General features: G+C 41.3%; 1 protein-coding gene across 4 annotated transcripts; it reads right to left on the reverse strand.

Moving 5' to 3' along the window:
- Positions 1 to 38: 38 nt before the first annotated feature.
- On the reverse strand, positions 39 to 15,855 carry ankle2 (ankyrin repeat and LEM domain containing 2). Of its 4 annotated transcripts, none has more exons than XM_008417621.3 (13): positions 15,754 to 15,855; positions 12,568 to 13,080; positions 11,613 to 11,807; positions 11,288 to 11,472; positions 7,740 to 7,928; positions 7,533 to 7,655; positions 7,165 to 7,228; positions 6,561 to 6,736; positions 6,362 to 6,468; positions 6,077 to 6,267; positions 4,351 to 5,185; positions 3,784 to 3,915; positions 39 to 1,926 (listed from the first exon to the last, which is right to left on the reverse strand). In XM_008417621.3, the coding sequence occupies exons 2-13, from the start codon at positions 13,067 to 13,069 to the stop codon at positions 1,716 to 1,718; spliced, it is 2,910 nt and encodes a 969-aa protein (XP_008415843.1). In that variant the 5' UTR covers positions 13,070 to 13,080; positions 15,754 to 15,855; the 3' UTR covers positions 39 to 1,715. The 4 variants fall into 4 exon arrangements, with proteins under 4 accessions (XP_008415843.1, XP_008415844.1, XP_008415845.1 ...); XM_008417622.3 differs by lacking the exon at positions 15,754 to 15,855 and adding an exon at positions 14,942 to 15,157; XM_008417623.3 differs by lacking the exon at positions 15,754 to 15,855 and adding an exon at positions 14,488 to 14,618 and having other exon boundaries at positions 4,351 to 5,152.
- Between the last annotated feature and the right edge of the window lie 72 nt (positions 15,856 to 15,927).

Consider the following 15,927-nt stretch of genomic DNA (forward strand, 5'->3'; position numbering starts at 1 on the left):
CAGAAAAAAAATAAAGGCATTGAACACACAACAGCAGGGAAGGTGGGAGTGAAGGTTTATTGGTTAGATAAAAGCAAATTAAGTCTGTACATAAAGAAAAAAAGTCATGAAAGTTTCTTTTAATAAAAATACAGAATGCTAAAAGCACAAGAAGCATGTTCAAATTTATTTTTTTTAGGTGCACTTTTGAAAAGTTCCACATTCATTAACATTCAGAGACCAGAACTCGATCTCGTCACCTAAGAGCACGAGAATGACGATACAATCTTCTTGGTGAAGTGGATTGTGCTCTTAGACAAAAGGTTAGAAAAATACATTCAGAACATTTGTTGCTCTCAACTCGAGTGAGGATGGTGTCAATTTGGAAATAATTTTTGTTTTTCCAACCTTCATCTAAATATAACCGACTCAGTTCTGAAAAACCTCAACATGTAACATGAATACGCGGTAAGCCACTTGTAGTCAGAACGAGACTCCTGGTACACAACTTGGTTGACTAAAGTTGTTTGTTTTTTTTTTCCCCCCCAGGAGTCAAATTATTATTTTTTGCATCGTTAGAAGGGATATAAATACTGGATGCAACTCATCTAGTCACATAAGGCAGCTTCTGCTTAGTTGACATGTTGTCTCAAATGGGATCCTCAAGATATTAAACAGGTGTGGATGGTGGTGTTGGGTCACACCGCCCTCTAGTGCTCAAAACAAACAACAAAAAACCCCATTCTGTTAAATCAGCTTTAAATCTGATGTCCGGCTAGGAAAAACCAAATTAAACCTGACTTATGGTTGGTTAGTGCCATTATGCACTGAAGGACATGCTTCTGAAAAAAAAACAAAAAAAAAACAAAACAGGAAATGGCACTGTTTAAGGCTGCCTTTAATGGGATGCAGAATGTCAAAACATATTAGAGCCATCTGGTAGACATGAAAAAAAAGATAATTTTTTACTACAGATCAACATAAAAATATGGAAGATCTCCGGTTTTTTTTCTCCTTTCGTCTCCTCGTACATCTCATGTACGAGCTAAAGTTAGTCTAAACCGACAGAACGGATCCATCACTTCAGAAAATTAAGGCGATTCCTGAACTGAGGAACAACACAGGAAATGGCAGTTTTAAACACCATTAATAAAAACATTTATTATTTTTTGTGCTACTGACCAACGTACAAAAAAATATTTAAAATATTGAAATTTTTTTTACTCGTTTCAGTATTTTCCACAACATTGTTCGGTGACAGAATCCCGACGGATATGGGTTGCTGTTTTTTTAGTGACCGGCTGAACTTTTTTTTTATTTTTTACTTTTTGAAAGGGGGGAGAAGTGAGGCATGTGTTCACAATATTCCCAAAAAAAAAAGTATAAAAAAAAAAAATAAAAAAAAGTGGACTGATCAGGTGTTTTCACAGTTGTCACAAACACGTTTTCATGAATTTTGACATAGTTCCACACCCGTACAGTACGTCAACAAACATTTCAGATGCTCCAATTTTTCTTTTTTTTTTTACAGTCTAATGTTGATGAGAATTCCTGTTTTACATTAGTAGTACCATACATCCATTGATACAAATCTTCCAGACACTTGTGCATATTTCAGTCAGGTTTGGTGGTTTCTGAGCTCTGGGTGTTGTGACCTGGGTGTAGCTGGGGTGGAGGGCGGGAGTCTGTGTGTGTGTGTGTGTGTTGGTAGAAGTGAGGAAGAGGGAGGGGGCAGTTTAGAATAGTGGCTCACTCAGGTGCTTGAAGCGGAGGCGTTGGATGTAGCTGACGTTGGCAGGGCTGTACCGGCTGGGGCTAAAGTCTGGCGAGGCAGCGTGGCGGACTGGACTGAAGCGACCGGTGGGAGACATCAGGCCGCTGCCGGGAGAACCGGGGGTCTGCTGCTGCTGCATCCTGAGTCGGGGTTTCACGACAGGGCTTGGCCAGCTAAGCAACACACACACAATACGGGTTAGGCTGTCCTGTATTGCCTGTTCAAAAATACCGTATTTTCTGCACTATAAGGCGCACCTAAAAATCTTCAATTTCGTCAAAAACCGACAGTGCGCCTTATAATCCGGTGCGCCTTATATATGGACCAATATTGAGCCACAACAGGTCTAGCAACTATGGTAAGCAGCCACCGACTTCATTTTTGCCTGTAGAAGAAGAAGCGTGGTGCATGCTGGGATAGTTGTCAGAACATTGGTTTGTAATCTATTAATAAAGTTTGACTGACCTATCTACCTACTGACCGTCTAGAATCAGGTCGTCTGCAGGTCATTTAGCACCACGTTCTCCACCAACATGCTGTGCGCAAACGGAGAAGGGTGACCATCGTCCGGCCACGCCCCGGCCCAGTCACGGAAGGCTCTCCTCACCGACCGGAGTCGGACTGTTTTGTTGACATTCACTTTAGTGCAGCTCCATCTAGTGGAAGGATAACATAACTCTAGCCTCTACTGTAGCGTATATTCTATGCGCCTTATAATGCGGTGCGCCTTATATTTGAAAAAGTTTTAAAATAGGCCATTCATTGAAGGTGCGCCTTATAGTGCGGAAAATACGGTAAGTAATGTTGCATGCATCTGCATCTAAAACAGTCTCCTACAGTTTCAAAAATCACAGAGTACTGTTTAGTCCAACACCTGAAAATTAAATGGGTTTGGGCCAAGCTCCTGTTGGTAGAAAAACGATTAATTGTGCACTCTATAAATCTGGCTTTAGGTATATAAAAAAAAAAGCAAGAAGAGACCCACTGCTTAAAAATAAAACATTCCTGAACAGTATCCTTATTTATCGGTTCCATCCTTCAACAGGAAGCAGGGCCGTAGCCGACTAGTATTTTAGTAATTAAGGGTTCTATTGATTATTCTGACAATTAATTGACTAATCAGACGACAAAAAGAGAGAATATGCTCCAGATTTGCAATTATCAACTTGAGCCTCTTTTGTATAATATTAAAAATACATAAAGACATGCAAATAAAAAATTCACCTGAAAAATTTTATTGCCTAAAAAGTGTCCCTTTAGTGAACGCTTGATCATTTGTAGTGTACTCTAAACTACATCTGAATCTAAAAAAAATCTATCAACACGTGAATTAGTTAATCGATACAGTGTGGAGCTGATTTGTCGATTATTTTTTTGCTTAAAAACATAAATGCACAGCAAAAGATGCTTAATAGAAAATTTGTATTTATTTATTCATTTGTTTACAGAATTTAAACCAAGTGAATCTAAAAATGCCACTAAAATTCTGGGTAGAACATATTTATAAACAAAAGTTTATCTAAAATGCTAGATGTTTATATATATTTTAGTTTTAGCTTAATTACTACTCCATGTATGTTGTTCTTTCGGCAAATGGCCTTTTTTTAAAGTCTCTATACTCCAGTTAACGATTAACCGATAACTAAATTAGTCAATTATTTCACCAATCGATTAATCACGATTAATCCTTTCAGTGCATCATTTTTTTTCCTTCTACTTCACAACATCCTGGTCTATAAAATAAAATCCCAATGAAACACGTTGAACTTTATGCTTGATGAACAAAAACGTGAAAAAAAATGCATGGGGAGTGAATAGTTTCACAAGACACTGAAGACTACATAGTCCTGCAGATATATTCAGTCAGTGGTTTTGGGTGTGACTGGAAATATTCAGATTAATATTGTGAAAACATTACACTTCATTAGAGTTTTAGGATCATATTATATACTATAATTTGAAGTCATTAGATACTGAAAGCTTAAAAAAAAAAAGAAAAAAGAAAAGAAAAAGAGAGCCGACCCACTGACCTCTGCATGTCCGATGAAGAGTATGACTTCATTGTGCTCTTCCATTTATGCACACTGGGATACTTCTGTGGATCGATATCAGCGTCCCGCAACGCTGACATGACCTCGCTGTCCAGCTTGGTGGGCGAGTCCCTGTTAAAGCACGCAGGATTCATCAGCTGCATTATTATCAAAACACTCAGTCCTCACCAGTCATGACCCACTGTGGAAGGAAAGCTGGAGCAGAAGCTGAAATTTCACATAACCAAATAAAAAAAAGAACCTAAAAGTAATAAATAAAACTACAAATAAAATTAATTATGAAGTCTCTGTTAAATATTAATCATCATAATGGAAGTGATGGCGCTCATTTTAATTTATCATGTAATTAATTGAGTTAATGCGACTGGCATATTTGTGGACCGCAATCATTTTCAACTTGATGGTTTCGGCCAACGTGGTGAAAAGTTTGGACACCCCTGATTTAGAGTTTCACTTGAGCAACAATAACCTACAGTTTGAAATGACCAACTTCCTCCTGACATTGCTAAAGATGTAAAAACAGCAAAAGAAAGCGACGCGACTCACCCCTCGATAAAAAGTCCTCTCCTAAAGTGCGGCGGGGTCCTGGGTAGGAACTCGTGGGAGTTATCTAGAGACTTATACGAGGACCCCGAGGAGCTGGAGCTGCTCAGGTCCCGACCTCCGTGGTCCCACGACTTGGATCTCGCGCAGAAGTTGCGCACCCCAGACGCCGACCCTCTAGTCCTCCCCAGCGACTCTAGACTCTCCTCGGCGGTAAAGTATTCATCTGAACTCCCGCTGCTGCTGCTGCCGCCGCTCTCCGCCCGGTCCCTGCCGTCCTGCCGGAGAGACAGGCGGTTCAGGCCCGAGCTGAGGTCCGTGGCCGAGAAGGAGCTGCACGAGTTGCGGCCATCCTTGTGCCGGTTCCTGCTGCCGCTCCGCCGCTCGCGGTAGCCGGCGGGGCTGTCCGCGGGCTCGTGGAGCGACATGCGCTCGAACTCCGCCATCAGGTTGGAGATGGGCGACAGCATGCAGGAGGAGGACGGAGAGCCGCGCGGGGACGCCTTTTCTCCGTTGTGAGTTCTATCCCTGGACGAGGACAAGGAGGAGCACGCTCCGGTTTTGCAGACGACGCCGGGGGACAGGAGGCCGTCGTCGCAGCAGCACAGCAGGTCCTGCTCGGCGGCGTTCTCGATCAGGTCGGCGCCGCGGTGGCGCAGCGCGATGTGGAACTCCCGGCCGCCCACGGCACCCTTCAAGGTGTCTTTGGACGCGGCGGAGGAGGTGATGCTGGAGAGCGCCGCGTTTTGACGGTTCTTTATCTCCTCCAGGCTGATGTCGTCGCCCTCGTCCAGGAAGGCACCGACTGAAATGGAGTTGCAGAATTTTTTGGGCTTGCCTAGGACCACAATGAATAATCGAGATGGATTTATTTAGAAAGCAGCCAATTACAAAAGAAACATGCAAATCCATGGTTTCCTGTGGCGATTTCTAGGAATGAGCCGTGTGGACTTAAAAGTTTTATCAGGATATTTTCTGGTGCTGTTGTGATAACGATAAAAGGTACAGCAAGAACTATTTACTACTTCTTTTTTAGGTAAATGTATGGCTGACAGGCAAAAATAAATACTGTTATTGAAAAGCAGTTCCATTTGTAAAATGCTTCTTTAGGACAACAGTAACAAAAAATGTGATTTGAATAACTAAACTGCCCATTTAATCACGCTTTAAAATGTATTGATATTCATTGAGCAAACAGTGTAGAGGTTCTTCAAACATCATTAATTAAAATTTACTGTAACGACAATAAATTCATCATGACAAGTACAACGACAAAAAAACAATTCTTAAAATGTCATAGGGGTGGGCATTTATCATATTATTTAATGCTTATTGTGATTAATTTATCGTGATAACATCAGTAAATACAAGAGGTGCACCAATCACGGATCTTTAAAAAGCTCGATTCCCAGATTCAAGTTTTGGCCAATACAGAATTTTTTTGTCTGAAAAGTTGCAAACTATAAGGACAAAAATCACTTAAATTGACAACAGTGGGGCGACGAGCACCTCTCACACACACGTGAAGACGTGACTTGGTGGGCTGATTTACAGATCTTTGCTGAGGTACATAATACTGGTGGATGAGTTCGGTTTGTGTAAATATCGGTCTGCCACAATCTCCCAAATAGAAGGAAATCGATGCCGATTCATCGGTGCACCTCTAGTTCATTTATTTTCTATTCCACTAACTAAGACTTTGCAGCTTCTCAGAATAAGCAGAAGGCACCTGGTGAGGGAGTTTTGAACCTGTTGCTGGTCTCGTTTGGCCCCGCCCCTTCATGAGCCCTGTGATTAAAATCCTTCTTGCTCAGATACTCCTCCAGCTTACGGAGCCCCTCGGCGGAGGACAGATCCACAAAACATTCCAGGAAGCCCCAATACTCAGCCCAGGGGTGCCCCAGCTCATGAGCCAGGTCTCTGAATTCAAAGAAGTTACCGATTAGTTACTCAGTGGTCAGACAGCAGAAACCTTCTACTCACTATTGTCAGGACTGCAAGGCTTAGGAAATACCTGCCCACTCTCTCAGCCCCTCTGTCTGGGTCGGACTTAAGAATGTGGTGGAAGAACTCGGCCCGTTCTCTCGGTGGCGTCTTCCAGGATCGACGAAAATCATCCGCCTGCAGGATATGACAATACGTTGCTGTCATCAACTGGTGACAGTGGTTTATTTTGGGAATAGAGCTTCCAAGCTACAGAGTAGTGAACTTGCTTTAGAAGGGCTAAGTGGGCCGGCGAAGGCTGTGACGGTCATCCAAGGATCCGTGGGGCTCCTTGTGTGTCGCTGGATCAGAGAGAGGCTCTCAGAGGACTCTGGCGACCAGGAAGCACCGATGATGGGCTGAGAGGTGTTGTCGGTCGCCCTCAGTAAGGGAATATAGCAGCGGTCTGTGAGGCAACGCAACAGAAATTTTACACAGGTTTTTGTGGCCATGCGTCTAATTTGGATAACATTTTCACTGGCCAGCTAAGCAACACACACACAACACGGGTTAGGCTGTCCTGTATTGCCTGTTCAAAAGTACTGTATTTTCCGCACTATAAGGCGCACCTAAAAATCTTCAATTTCCTCAAAAACCGACAGTGCGCCTTATAAACCGGTGCGCTCATGTACAGATTGCGTCTTTAGCTTCCGACCAGCCAGTCATCAATCAGCTGATCCCCATGAGCTTTGAACAAATATTTTTAGTCCTTAACATAACTTAAAAAGTAAAAAATCAAATTCAAAACGCCCCGATTGCTCATTAGCTTGCTCCTTCTAGGTGCATGCGGCTCCATGTTAGGCAGAAGGAAGAACAAACGGAGGTCATCCTTACCCTCCAAGTAGTCACTTATTCTCTGTTTCACCTCTGCGGTTTTATTTTTCCTGCTACAAATAAGCTGTGGAAGGAAAGGAAAACAAATGAGCGACGCAAAGTCTGCACAAGCCACTGTTGTCAGAACAATTTGCCCATCTATAATTAGCCCATTATTTAGTCAGTGACTGCCAACATAGTTTAAAAAGGTCACACTCTCTGCAGCTACTCACACACTTATAAAAATAAGAATGTTTTTTTTCTCTAGCGAGCTGACTGACAGCTCTGAATGTGTGCATTCACATGTTAATGAAGCCTTTCTTAAATATCGACTAGGTAAATATTGACTAGGAGTTTGTCAAGATGAGGAAGTGTTTATAACTCCTTACGTCAGAGGGCTTCTGGCCGTCCCGGTTCTTGCAGTTCTTATCGATGTCGGGGTGCGAGCAGAGGACGTTGACCACATCCGGACATCCGAATTTACAGGCAAAGTGGAGCGGCGTTTCAAAGCTCTGAAGCAGAAACGAAAACTCTCCTTATGCATCTCGAAACGACGTACAAGTCAGCGGGGTCGAGGTTATGAAGCTAAAACTGACAGCCTTATCTGGAGTGTTGAGGTAAAGGTCTACAATGTAGCGGATTCGTTTCTGCAGCATGACTTCCTGGTCGTCTGGGTACATGAGGTGCATGAACTCGGGGTTTTCCAGGGTGTCCAGTAGCAGCTGAGCGATCCCCGCCTGGTTCTCCTTGGCCGCCACGTGCATCACGTTGTACCGGCAGCCCTCCTGATGGTAGAAAAAAATATAACATGTAGAAATGACACCCAGAAACCAACTTCGCCAGCTGAAGTTAAAAATTTTGTCACCGTCCGCTTATTTTTAAAGAACAAAGGCTCAAAACTGGCACTATTGTTAATATTATGCTAAAATGCCTCATGACGAGACACTATGTGGTGAATTTATGAAATCAAGAGACAAAGGCAACAATTCATCAGATTAATCAATTATTGACATAATTGTTAATTTATATATTACGGTAGTTTTGGGTATACAGACTTTAAAAAGCCATTTGCAAAAATTTTTTAGAAAAAACAAAACAAAACATGCACAGCAGTAATTAAGCCAAACCTATATAAAAATATACCCTATACATTTTGCATTCAAGATAAAAACACCTTTGTCTATAAATACGTTTTAGGCAAAACTCCTCAATTTACTTTATTTTTAAGAGACGAGGCCAATATTAATATCTTAATCAATTTTGAAACAATATCTAGATTGGGCACATTGTGACCGTTGCCCAGTCTATTGAGTCCAATTTTATGATTTGTGTTTTGAGCAATGTCACGATTCATTATTGATGTTGCATTATATTTAGAATTCTTAATTGCACCATTTGAAAGATGTTGGGTTGCAGTAAATTTTGACATGTCTGACCCATTGTTTTTGTCAGTTTCTGTATTATTTGTTTTGCATTGGCTGTTCTACTCCTAGTAATTGTGCTGACTGAACAAACTGAAGTTGTGTTGTTTTATATGTCACAAACACTAACAGTTTGTGACACGGGTGGTGTATTTAAGTGCTCTACACTGGTGCACAGTAATCAAACATATTTTTCATTCAGTACACTTATACTTGTGCTTTATTTAAAAAAAGAAACATTTCAAGTCAATTCAACACTGTTTTTCTGTATCGGATCAATATCAGCCAATACTAAATCTCAGATATTGGTATCGGAAGTGAAATAGTGGATCATACATCCCAATTAGTTTCAGCTTCATTCGGGTCAGATTTACTGAAGGCATCTCATTTTAGGGAAGAAAATCTGTATTTTCTTATTCTCCAACACCGGCTATGTTCTTCTTGACGCTGGCTGAAAGCAAGTCGCTGCTGCAGGCTGGCGCTGACAATGGAAAAGATGTTTATGCATCAACACACGTCACGGTTCCAGGCCGGACTGGGTTCCTCTATTAATAGAAGAGACGTTCCAGAGTTTGTGGAACTCTGGCTTCAAAATTACAACCAAAGAGTCATCAGGTTTAGTAGCAATGGATACCCTTTCACTCTGGAAGTCGGGCGTTTAATTCAGATTTATTCTAATGTGGATTCATCCCCTTCGCCTGCCTGGCAAAAAGAAAAAAATCCTTTATACTCTTTGATCTTTTTTCACGTTTACAACCACAAACGCCTGGATTTCTTTGAGTTCATAGCTGTGAAGTAAGAGGAAAGGGATAGTTTCTAATTTTTAGTAAGAACATCCATCTGTATTTAGCCTCTCTCCCACAGCCCCACCCAATGAGTAGTTACTTTATAGAACCTCCTTTAGCTGAAATTACAGCTGCATGTCATTTATGGGACGTCCTCATTAACTTTGAACAACTACAGCCTGAAAGTTTTGCTCATATTTTTGATTGTTTTTTTTTTTTTTTTTGCAAAATAGCTCAAGATTTTAACTTTGACTGGGTCTCAAACAGATGAACATGTTTTGATCTAAACCTCTGCAGCTTTTTTGGGGGGGACATACAACAATTTGTTTTTTTCTATTATTTTGCATCTTGAATTAAAAAAGAATAAATAAAAAATGTTGCTTTATAACTCTGGGTCTAAGTTTAAGGTTGTTCTGCTGAAAGCGAAACATATCCCAAGGTTTCAAGTGTTTTGGAGGTTCCATCTGGTTTTCTCCTTGTCCAGCATTGCCCTGTATTTAGGTCAAGCCTATCCATCAGCTTTGACCAGTTTCCCCATCAACATAAACCTGCCACAACTATATTTCACTATGTGGATAGTGTGTGTAATAAAAAAAAACCTACTGGGTGTGAAAAATGTTAAGGTGTTGATAAAAACAACTCGAATACTAAATCTCAGATCTCAGTAAAACAGAAAAAAAAAACGAAAAAAAAAACGGAGACGAGATTGGCCTTTGAGTGTTCAGCAGATATTATTGCAAAGTTTGATTTCTCAGCTAAATCCAACACCTCTTCTGACTAACGGCCCCTCGTGCACAGGGGGGAAGCTTGTTCCAACAGAAAGCTGACACGTTTTTGCCTTGGTTTAGGAGGCTGGCTAAAAGCTTTTGTTATCAATGCATGTGTGACCTTTACAAACACGGTTGGATTCTTCCTCTTCTATCTAATGCTCTTGACAGACAAAAGGGGAATTTCTCGAGTCATGTTTGCCTAAATTAAACTGAATTCAGTCATGCTGTATGCATAATACTGACACCAGAATTGATCGAAGTTCAGATCTGGGGGAAGAACATAAGGAAACCTCAGCAGCAAACTGGCTGCAAGTGTTTGACAGGTTGGCAGCAACTCAATGGTTCTGATGGTTGGAGTTGACTTTGAAAGCAACGACCGTGAATGCACCACAAACCCTGTCACACCATTATGTTAGAGCAATTAGCTAAACGTTCTGCAGAGACTGATGCTGAATAAAAAAATTACCAAAAAACACAAACTAATGTAGACTAAAAGCTAAATCTGATAAAAATGCAGGCTGAAATATCTGACCACAAATCCCAACAGTGTTTTTAGCATCTACTAAAGAATTAGGGAAACTTACAAATGCGACCCAGATGTACTTTTTTTCCCCTCCAAATGAGACACATCCGACTTTTCCACCGCAGGTTAAGTGGCCCACTTCCCATCTTTTTGTCCCCCCAAACATCTATTTTGATTAGTGATAGTTTGACAGCTTTCGAAGCGTCACGCCACATTCTATCTGACTTTTGTGTCACTGATGTGAGACATGCGTCAAAATTCCTGCATCGGAAAAATCTAAATACTGTAAATCAAAAACAAAGGCTGGAGATTATGATTATGAAAATATGAAAGAAGTGTGGAGCGCATCACATCACAATCCCACCATTAACTCCGACTATCCAAACAGACGTCTCTGCAGAAGTTCCAGTCAATGCACCACAAAAGGCCATCGCTATTAGTTGAGCTTTCTTATTATTATGATGATCCAACAATAATATGTGCTCCTATTGCTGATCAACTCTAAACTCCATCCATAAATGGCTCAATCCAATACTACTTCCATGAACGGTGCGCTGCTGTGTGTTTGTAATTTAGCATCAAGTCCTGCTGTGTAAACGTAGCCGAACGCCAAGTAACATCAAAATATTAACTTCCTGCTCTCACCTGGACAACAGTGGGATTATCCCCCGAGCCGATCAGGTAGCGCGGGTTGTTCCAGACGAGCTCGCTGAAGGCTTGCTCATCCCCCTTCTCCACGGCTTTCCGGAGCTTGGCTGTCAGGTCCTGACTCCTCGGGCTTTTAAAACTGTTGGCCTTTTCCCTGTTGATGGTGTCCACCTCCACGTGCTCTGTCACGCCAAAAAGAATAAAAATTTTAAATAAAATAACACCGGCGCTCAAAGATCAGATAAAAAAAATAAAAAATTGTGATTTTACTCCAGTCTTCCAAATAATGCGACGGGTCTGATCGCCACGCATACAATCTCACCTTTCCCGACGACTAGTCCGGGTTTGATGGGCGAGATGCAGGGTGTGGACTTGCTAGGAGACGGGCAGTAGTCACAGAGTCCCTTGGAGAACCTCTCTGCATCTTCCCGGCAGGTAAAGGCTTTGAAGCGTGCACCCTTCATGGACTTTACAGCTTGAAGTGCGTCTTTCTTATCCGTGTAAACATGTGTTCCCTCTGCGGTACACACACAAAGTTACTCAACCCTGTTTGGTGATAACTACATTGCCGAGTGCTTCTAGGCCCACCCGTTTCCATCACGTTTTCTTAATGTCATCATTACAATATTTACCAAAACCATTGCCAGATTTTCTAATTCTGTAACTTTTATCTTCCTGATTTATAAAGCCAAAAGAGATATTTCCTAAATTTCTGCCGATCTGTCACATAAAATCCCAATTAAATAAAATGAAAATGAAGTTTGCAATTCCAACATGACAAAATGCATCCACTCCAAAGTCCCTAGTGTGTGGTCGACATCAAAAGTCCCAAAGTGTGACAGGAAGAACAGGAGCCAAATGTCCCGATCGGCCTCACACTTTCTGTTCCGTTGCTTCCGGAAAGCTTCTCTGCTCTCCCCTCGCCCCCCCAATCATCTGTAATGTGAGCCTGTTCAGGCAATTTTGGACTAAAATGCTCCACAAGAAGCTGTTACAGTAAAAGTACAACGTGATGAGTGAATCGAAAGTAACATGTTTTAGTTAAATCTACACAAGTAATGCTGAAAATGGAAAAAAGTTGGGGAGAAAAACTACAAAAAACAGAGTTGAAAACAGTCAGGATAAACTTTAGAAGGACTTTAGACTCAGTTAAAAATAGATTCAAACTGCTATTTGCACACTAAGAATCCATCAGTAAACAATGTGTTGTTTCTCATCAAAGAGAAACGGTTAAGAACATTTACATGAATCCCAGCGGAGCAGGTTCTCCATCTTACCGGTTCGTGCCAAAACGTCCTCCCACAGCGGACAGACTCCATAATAAAACGTCGGAGACGCTTGTGCTGGCTTTGAAGGGGTTTCTGCTTTAAACTGAGAGCTGCTGCAGTCGGCCGAGCTGTTAAAATCTGACTTTCCTGAGATCTCCTCTTCATCGGGAGGGTTTAGACCCACACCATATCCAAAGTCTAAATCTTCACCATTTCTCTGAGAGGTGCTGCTGCTGCTGCCGGCTGCAGCAGACTCGAGTGAAACTGCTGAGGTGTCACCTGCCGCAGGTTTGGAGAAACTGGCGGCGCCGTCTGTGATCTGGGATGAACAGCTGCTGTCTGTTTCAGCGGCAGCAGCTCCCTCTTGTCCGGCCAGAACTCGGGCTAGCTTCCTCTCGTAGGTGGCTCGGGTCGTCGATGTGATGGGGCCACACTTCAGGTCTGCTCTGACGAACTCCTCGGACAGCTCGGCGGCGCTCAGCCCCTTCAGCCTGGTCAGAACAGCCTCCATTCTTCAGCTCCCTGGAACGCAACACACACTCTAAGCAACTACAATCACTGCGATTCATAATTTAAACACTGCGTAAAGAAGTGAATTAAGAGAAGCACCAATCAGGCTTTTCCCAGCTGTCATAGAATTCCTGTTTTTTTCCTCAAAAAATATGTTCAGAAGCCTTATCTGATTTTTATCAAGCTCGAAAAGTGCATCAAAGTTGGTTGGATGAGCTGATATACTGACAAAATGTTGCAGTTCTTAGTTATAATTCAATAAATACAACTGAGTTCAGTCTATTTATATAGTGCCAGTTCACAACAAATCTCAAGGCACTTTACAAAATAAAAAAATAATTTCCATCCAAATGTACGTTTCAGTTGATCCTTGTTATTATCACACAGTACAGAATGCGCAATAAATTATTCAAAGTAGATTAAAACATTTCTACGCAAGAAAATAAAGCAGATTCCATTGAGTCATTTGACTTTTTTTAAATTTTTACATCTGACTTGATAATCACAGATGGTATCAACATGCAAAATCAGCCAATTGCACATTCTTGTCGACTGACTGGAGAATCTCTATGCATAAAGAAATATAAAACCTTAGTATCACAGTGAGAAAGAAAAATATGGCACTGTCTTAATATTATATAAAAAACTAATACAAAAATATAGAATTGAAAATCTTTGTATAAATTAAATTATAAGGCTATAAATAACTTAATTTGTGTATCTTTGAAGGTGCACAACATCAAGGAAATTAACTAAAACGTGACATAGGGATTGATATCTCTAACTTATTTTAACCTAATCTTTTCGAATGTTGCCTAAGTTTAAATGCGAATTTCATCACTTTTTCTAACATTAAGGAGCTTTTTAAGAGATAAAATATGCTAGCCAACGACAAAAATGTGTTTCTTTTTCATTGTGTAGGATGCATTTAATATTTATAATAGCCTTCTATCATTCAAATTAATTTCAATGCAAGGTTATTAATAGAGTACTTTAAAAAAACACTCGTAAAACGTATACTAATAGTAGAAGTTTCACTCCGAACATAATATTAGAAGGACAGACGACACTAAAGTTAGGCTAGCCTCAGCTGGCTAGCTTGCTAACCAAGAAGGCTCGAGCTTAAGAAGCCGGGGAGTGAGAGCGTATGAAAGCTAACACACGGCTCACATCAAACTGCTTTGCTTTGTTATGGCGGAAATGATTAATGCTGAATAAAAGGACGAATGCAACTGCACAGCGAGCTGAACACGGGGAGTCAATATTGGACTGTTCTTTCGCATGCTGTCACGCCCAAGTATGTCATTCGAGACGGGTTTTTCGGGCTGTACCGTGACAAATCTGATACGTGGTAATGATGCTGATAAACATCCACGTGTAAGCGATGGCATCCATCTGCAATAATGTCACTGTACTCACCGAGGAACATCTCGCTACAGAGGTTCACAAGTATGGAGTACCGTTTAGTTTTGCACAGATAAACTTAGACACAAAGCTCAAGACGGTCTGGAATAGTCTCATTGTTTACAACATGTCATGCGCATGCTCACTTTAAAGGCAGGGCGCACGATGCATTCGTGGTTCGTAGGAAAATCCTAACCCCACGGCTTGAAAGCGATAACCACTGAGCCACAAAACACTTAAACAGAAAACAACAACGTTTCAGTGTCAAATACAAAACACCAGAGACGGGTTTCAACATCAGACGGGTCTCGCTGATTAACTTCTACAGCATTGTACTAATTTTATAAGCATCCTAACCTTTTGTAAACAAATACAAAAAAATCATATGCATGCACCAGCTATGCATAGCATTCTAACCACTGACAGGTAAAGGAAATAACACTGATGGTCTCATCCTTATGGCACACACCAGTGGGTGGAACCAGTTGGGCAGCAAGTACGATTTTGTGTCTAATTGCAGGGTCGTTATCCTGCTTAAATGAGCCTGAGGGGATGATCTATCCTTCAAATTCCCAAGGTCTAAATCAAGTCGAGCATCTGTGAGATATGACAAAAAAAAAAGTCCGATCCAGGAAGGTTCCACCTTGCAACTTACAGAACTTACAGGATCTGCAGCTAACACCACAGCCCCTCTCAGGTACTGAGTGACCCTATGTCATGTGTCAAGACTGATTTGGCAACAAATAGGGAACAAACACACAGATGGTTAAGTTATTATGCCTGATCGGTGTATGTACGTATTTTCCGTGTGTCGTGAACGCAGCACCTTGCACTAAAACGCAAGACGTGAACACTTGATAAACTTGATATCACGTTTCTCTTGTCAACATGAGATATAACAGCTTATGACGAAACGTTTGAACATGCAGAAACGTAAACATAGCGACAAAATATATAACCGATATGTATGCGAGTTAACATATGCTTAACACGTTTAAGGCGTAACTAATTGCTCTACAAGGGTATGCCTGTGAAACAGTGTGTTAGATGTGGACTCGGAAAAAACTTTAACACCAGCTTAATGATTTGATGTAAGGAACAGTTTGTTCAGTGTCATTAGCCGTTTAGCATGACAAGCTAATGGTTACACAGTATAAACACTCAAAACTAACCAGGATATTAATCAGTGACTTTACTACAGATATAGTTATAAAAATATTTGCAACTAAAACATAATTCTTTGCTGGCTAGAAATAAATATTTTAAGTGAAGCATGCCAACCTCCTCCTCCTCTCTCCCCGGCTGCTAATGCTAGGTGTCTTCTCACCGCGACGCTTTCAAAATGCTGAGCGTCAGGGCCCCGCTTTCGTCCAAAACACTGCCTGAACAAAATTACGCTTTTGACGTTGAATTGTAAGGGACAATACCGAAAAACCACACAGAGAAGGACGACAG

This window comes from Poecilia reticulata, chromosome 9 (assembly GCF_904066995.2).
Source record: "Poecilia reticulata chromosome 9, P_reticulata-male-v2, whole genome shotgun sequence".
NCBI classification, from domain to species: domain Eukaryota; kingdom Metazoa; phylum Chordata; class Actinopteri; order Cyprinodontiformes; family Poeciliidae; genus Poecilia; species Poecilia reticulata.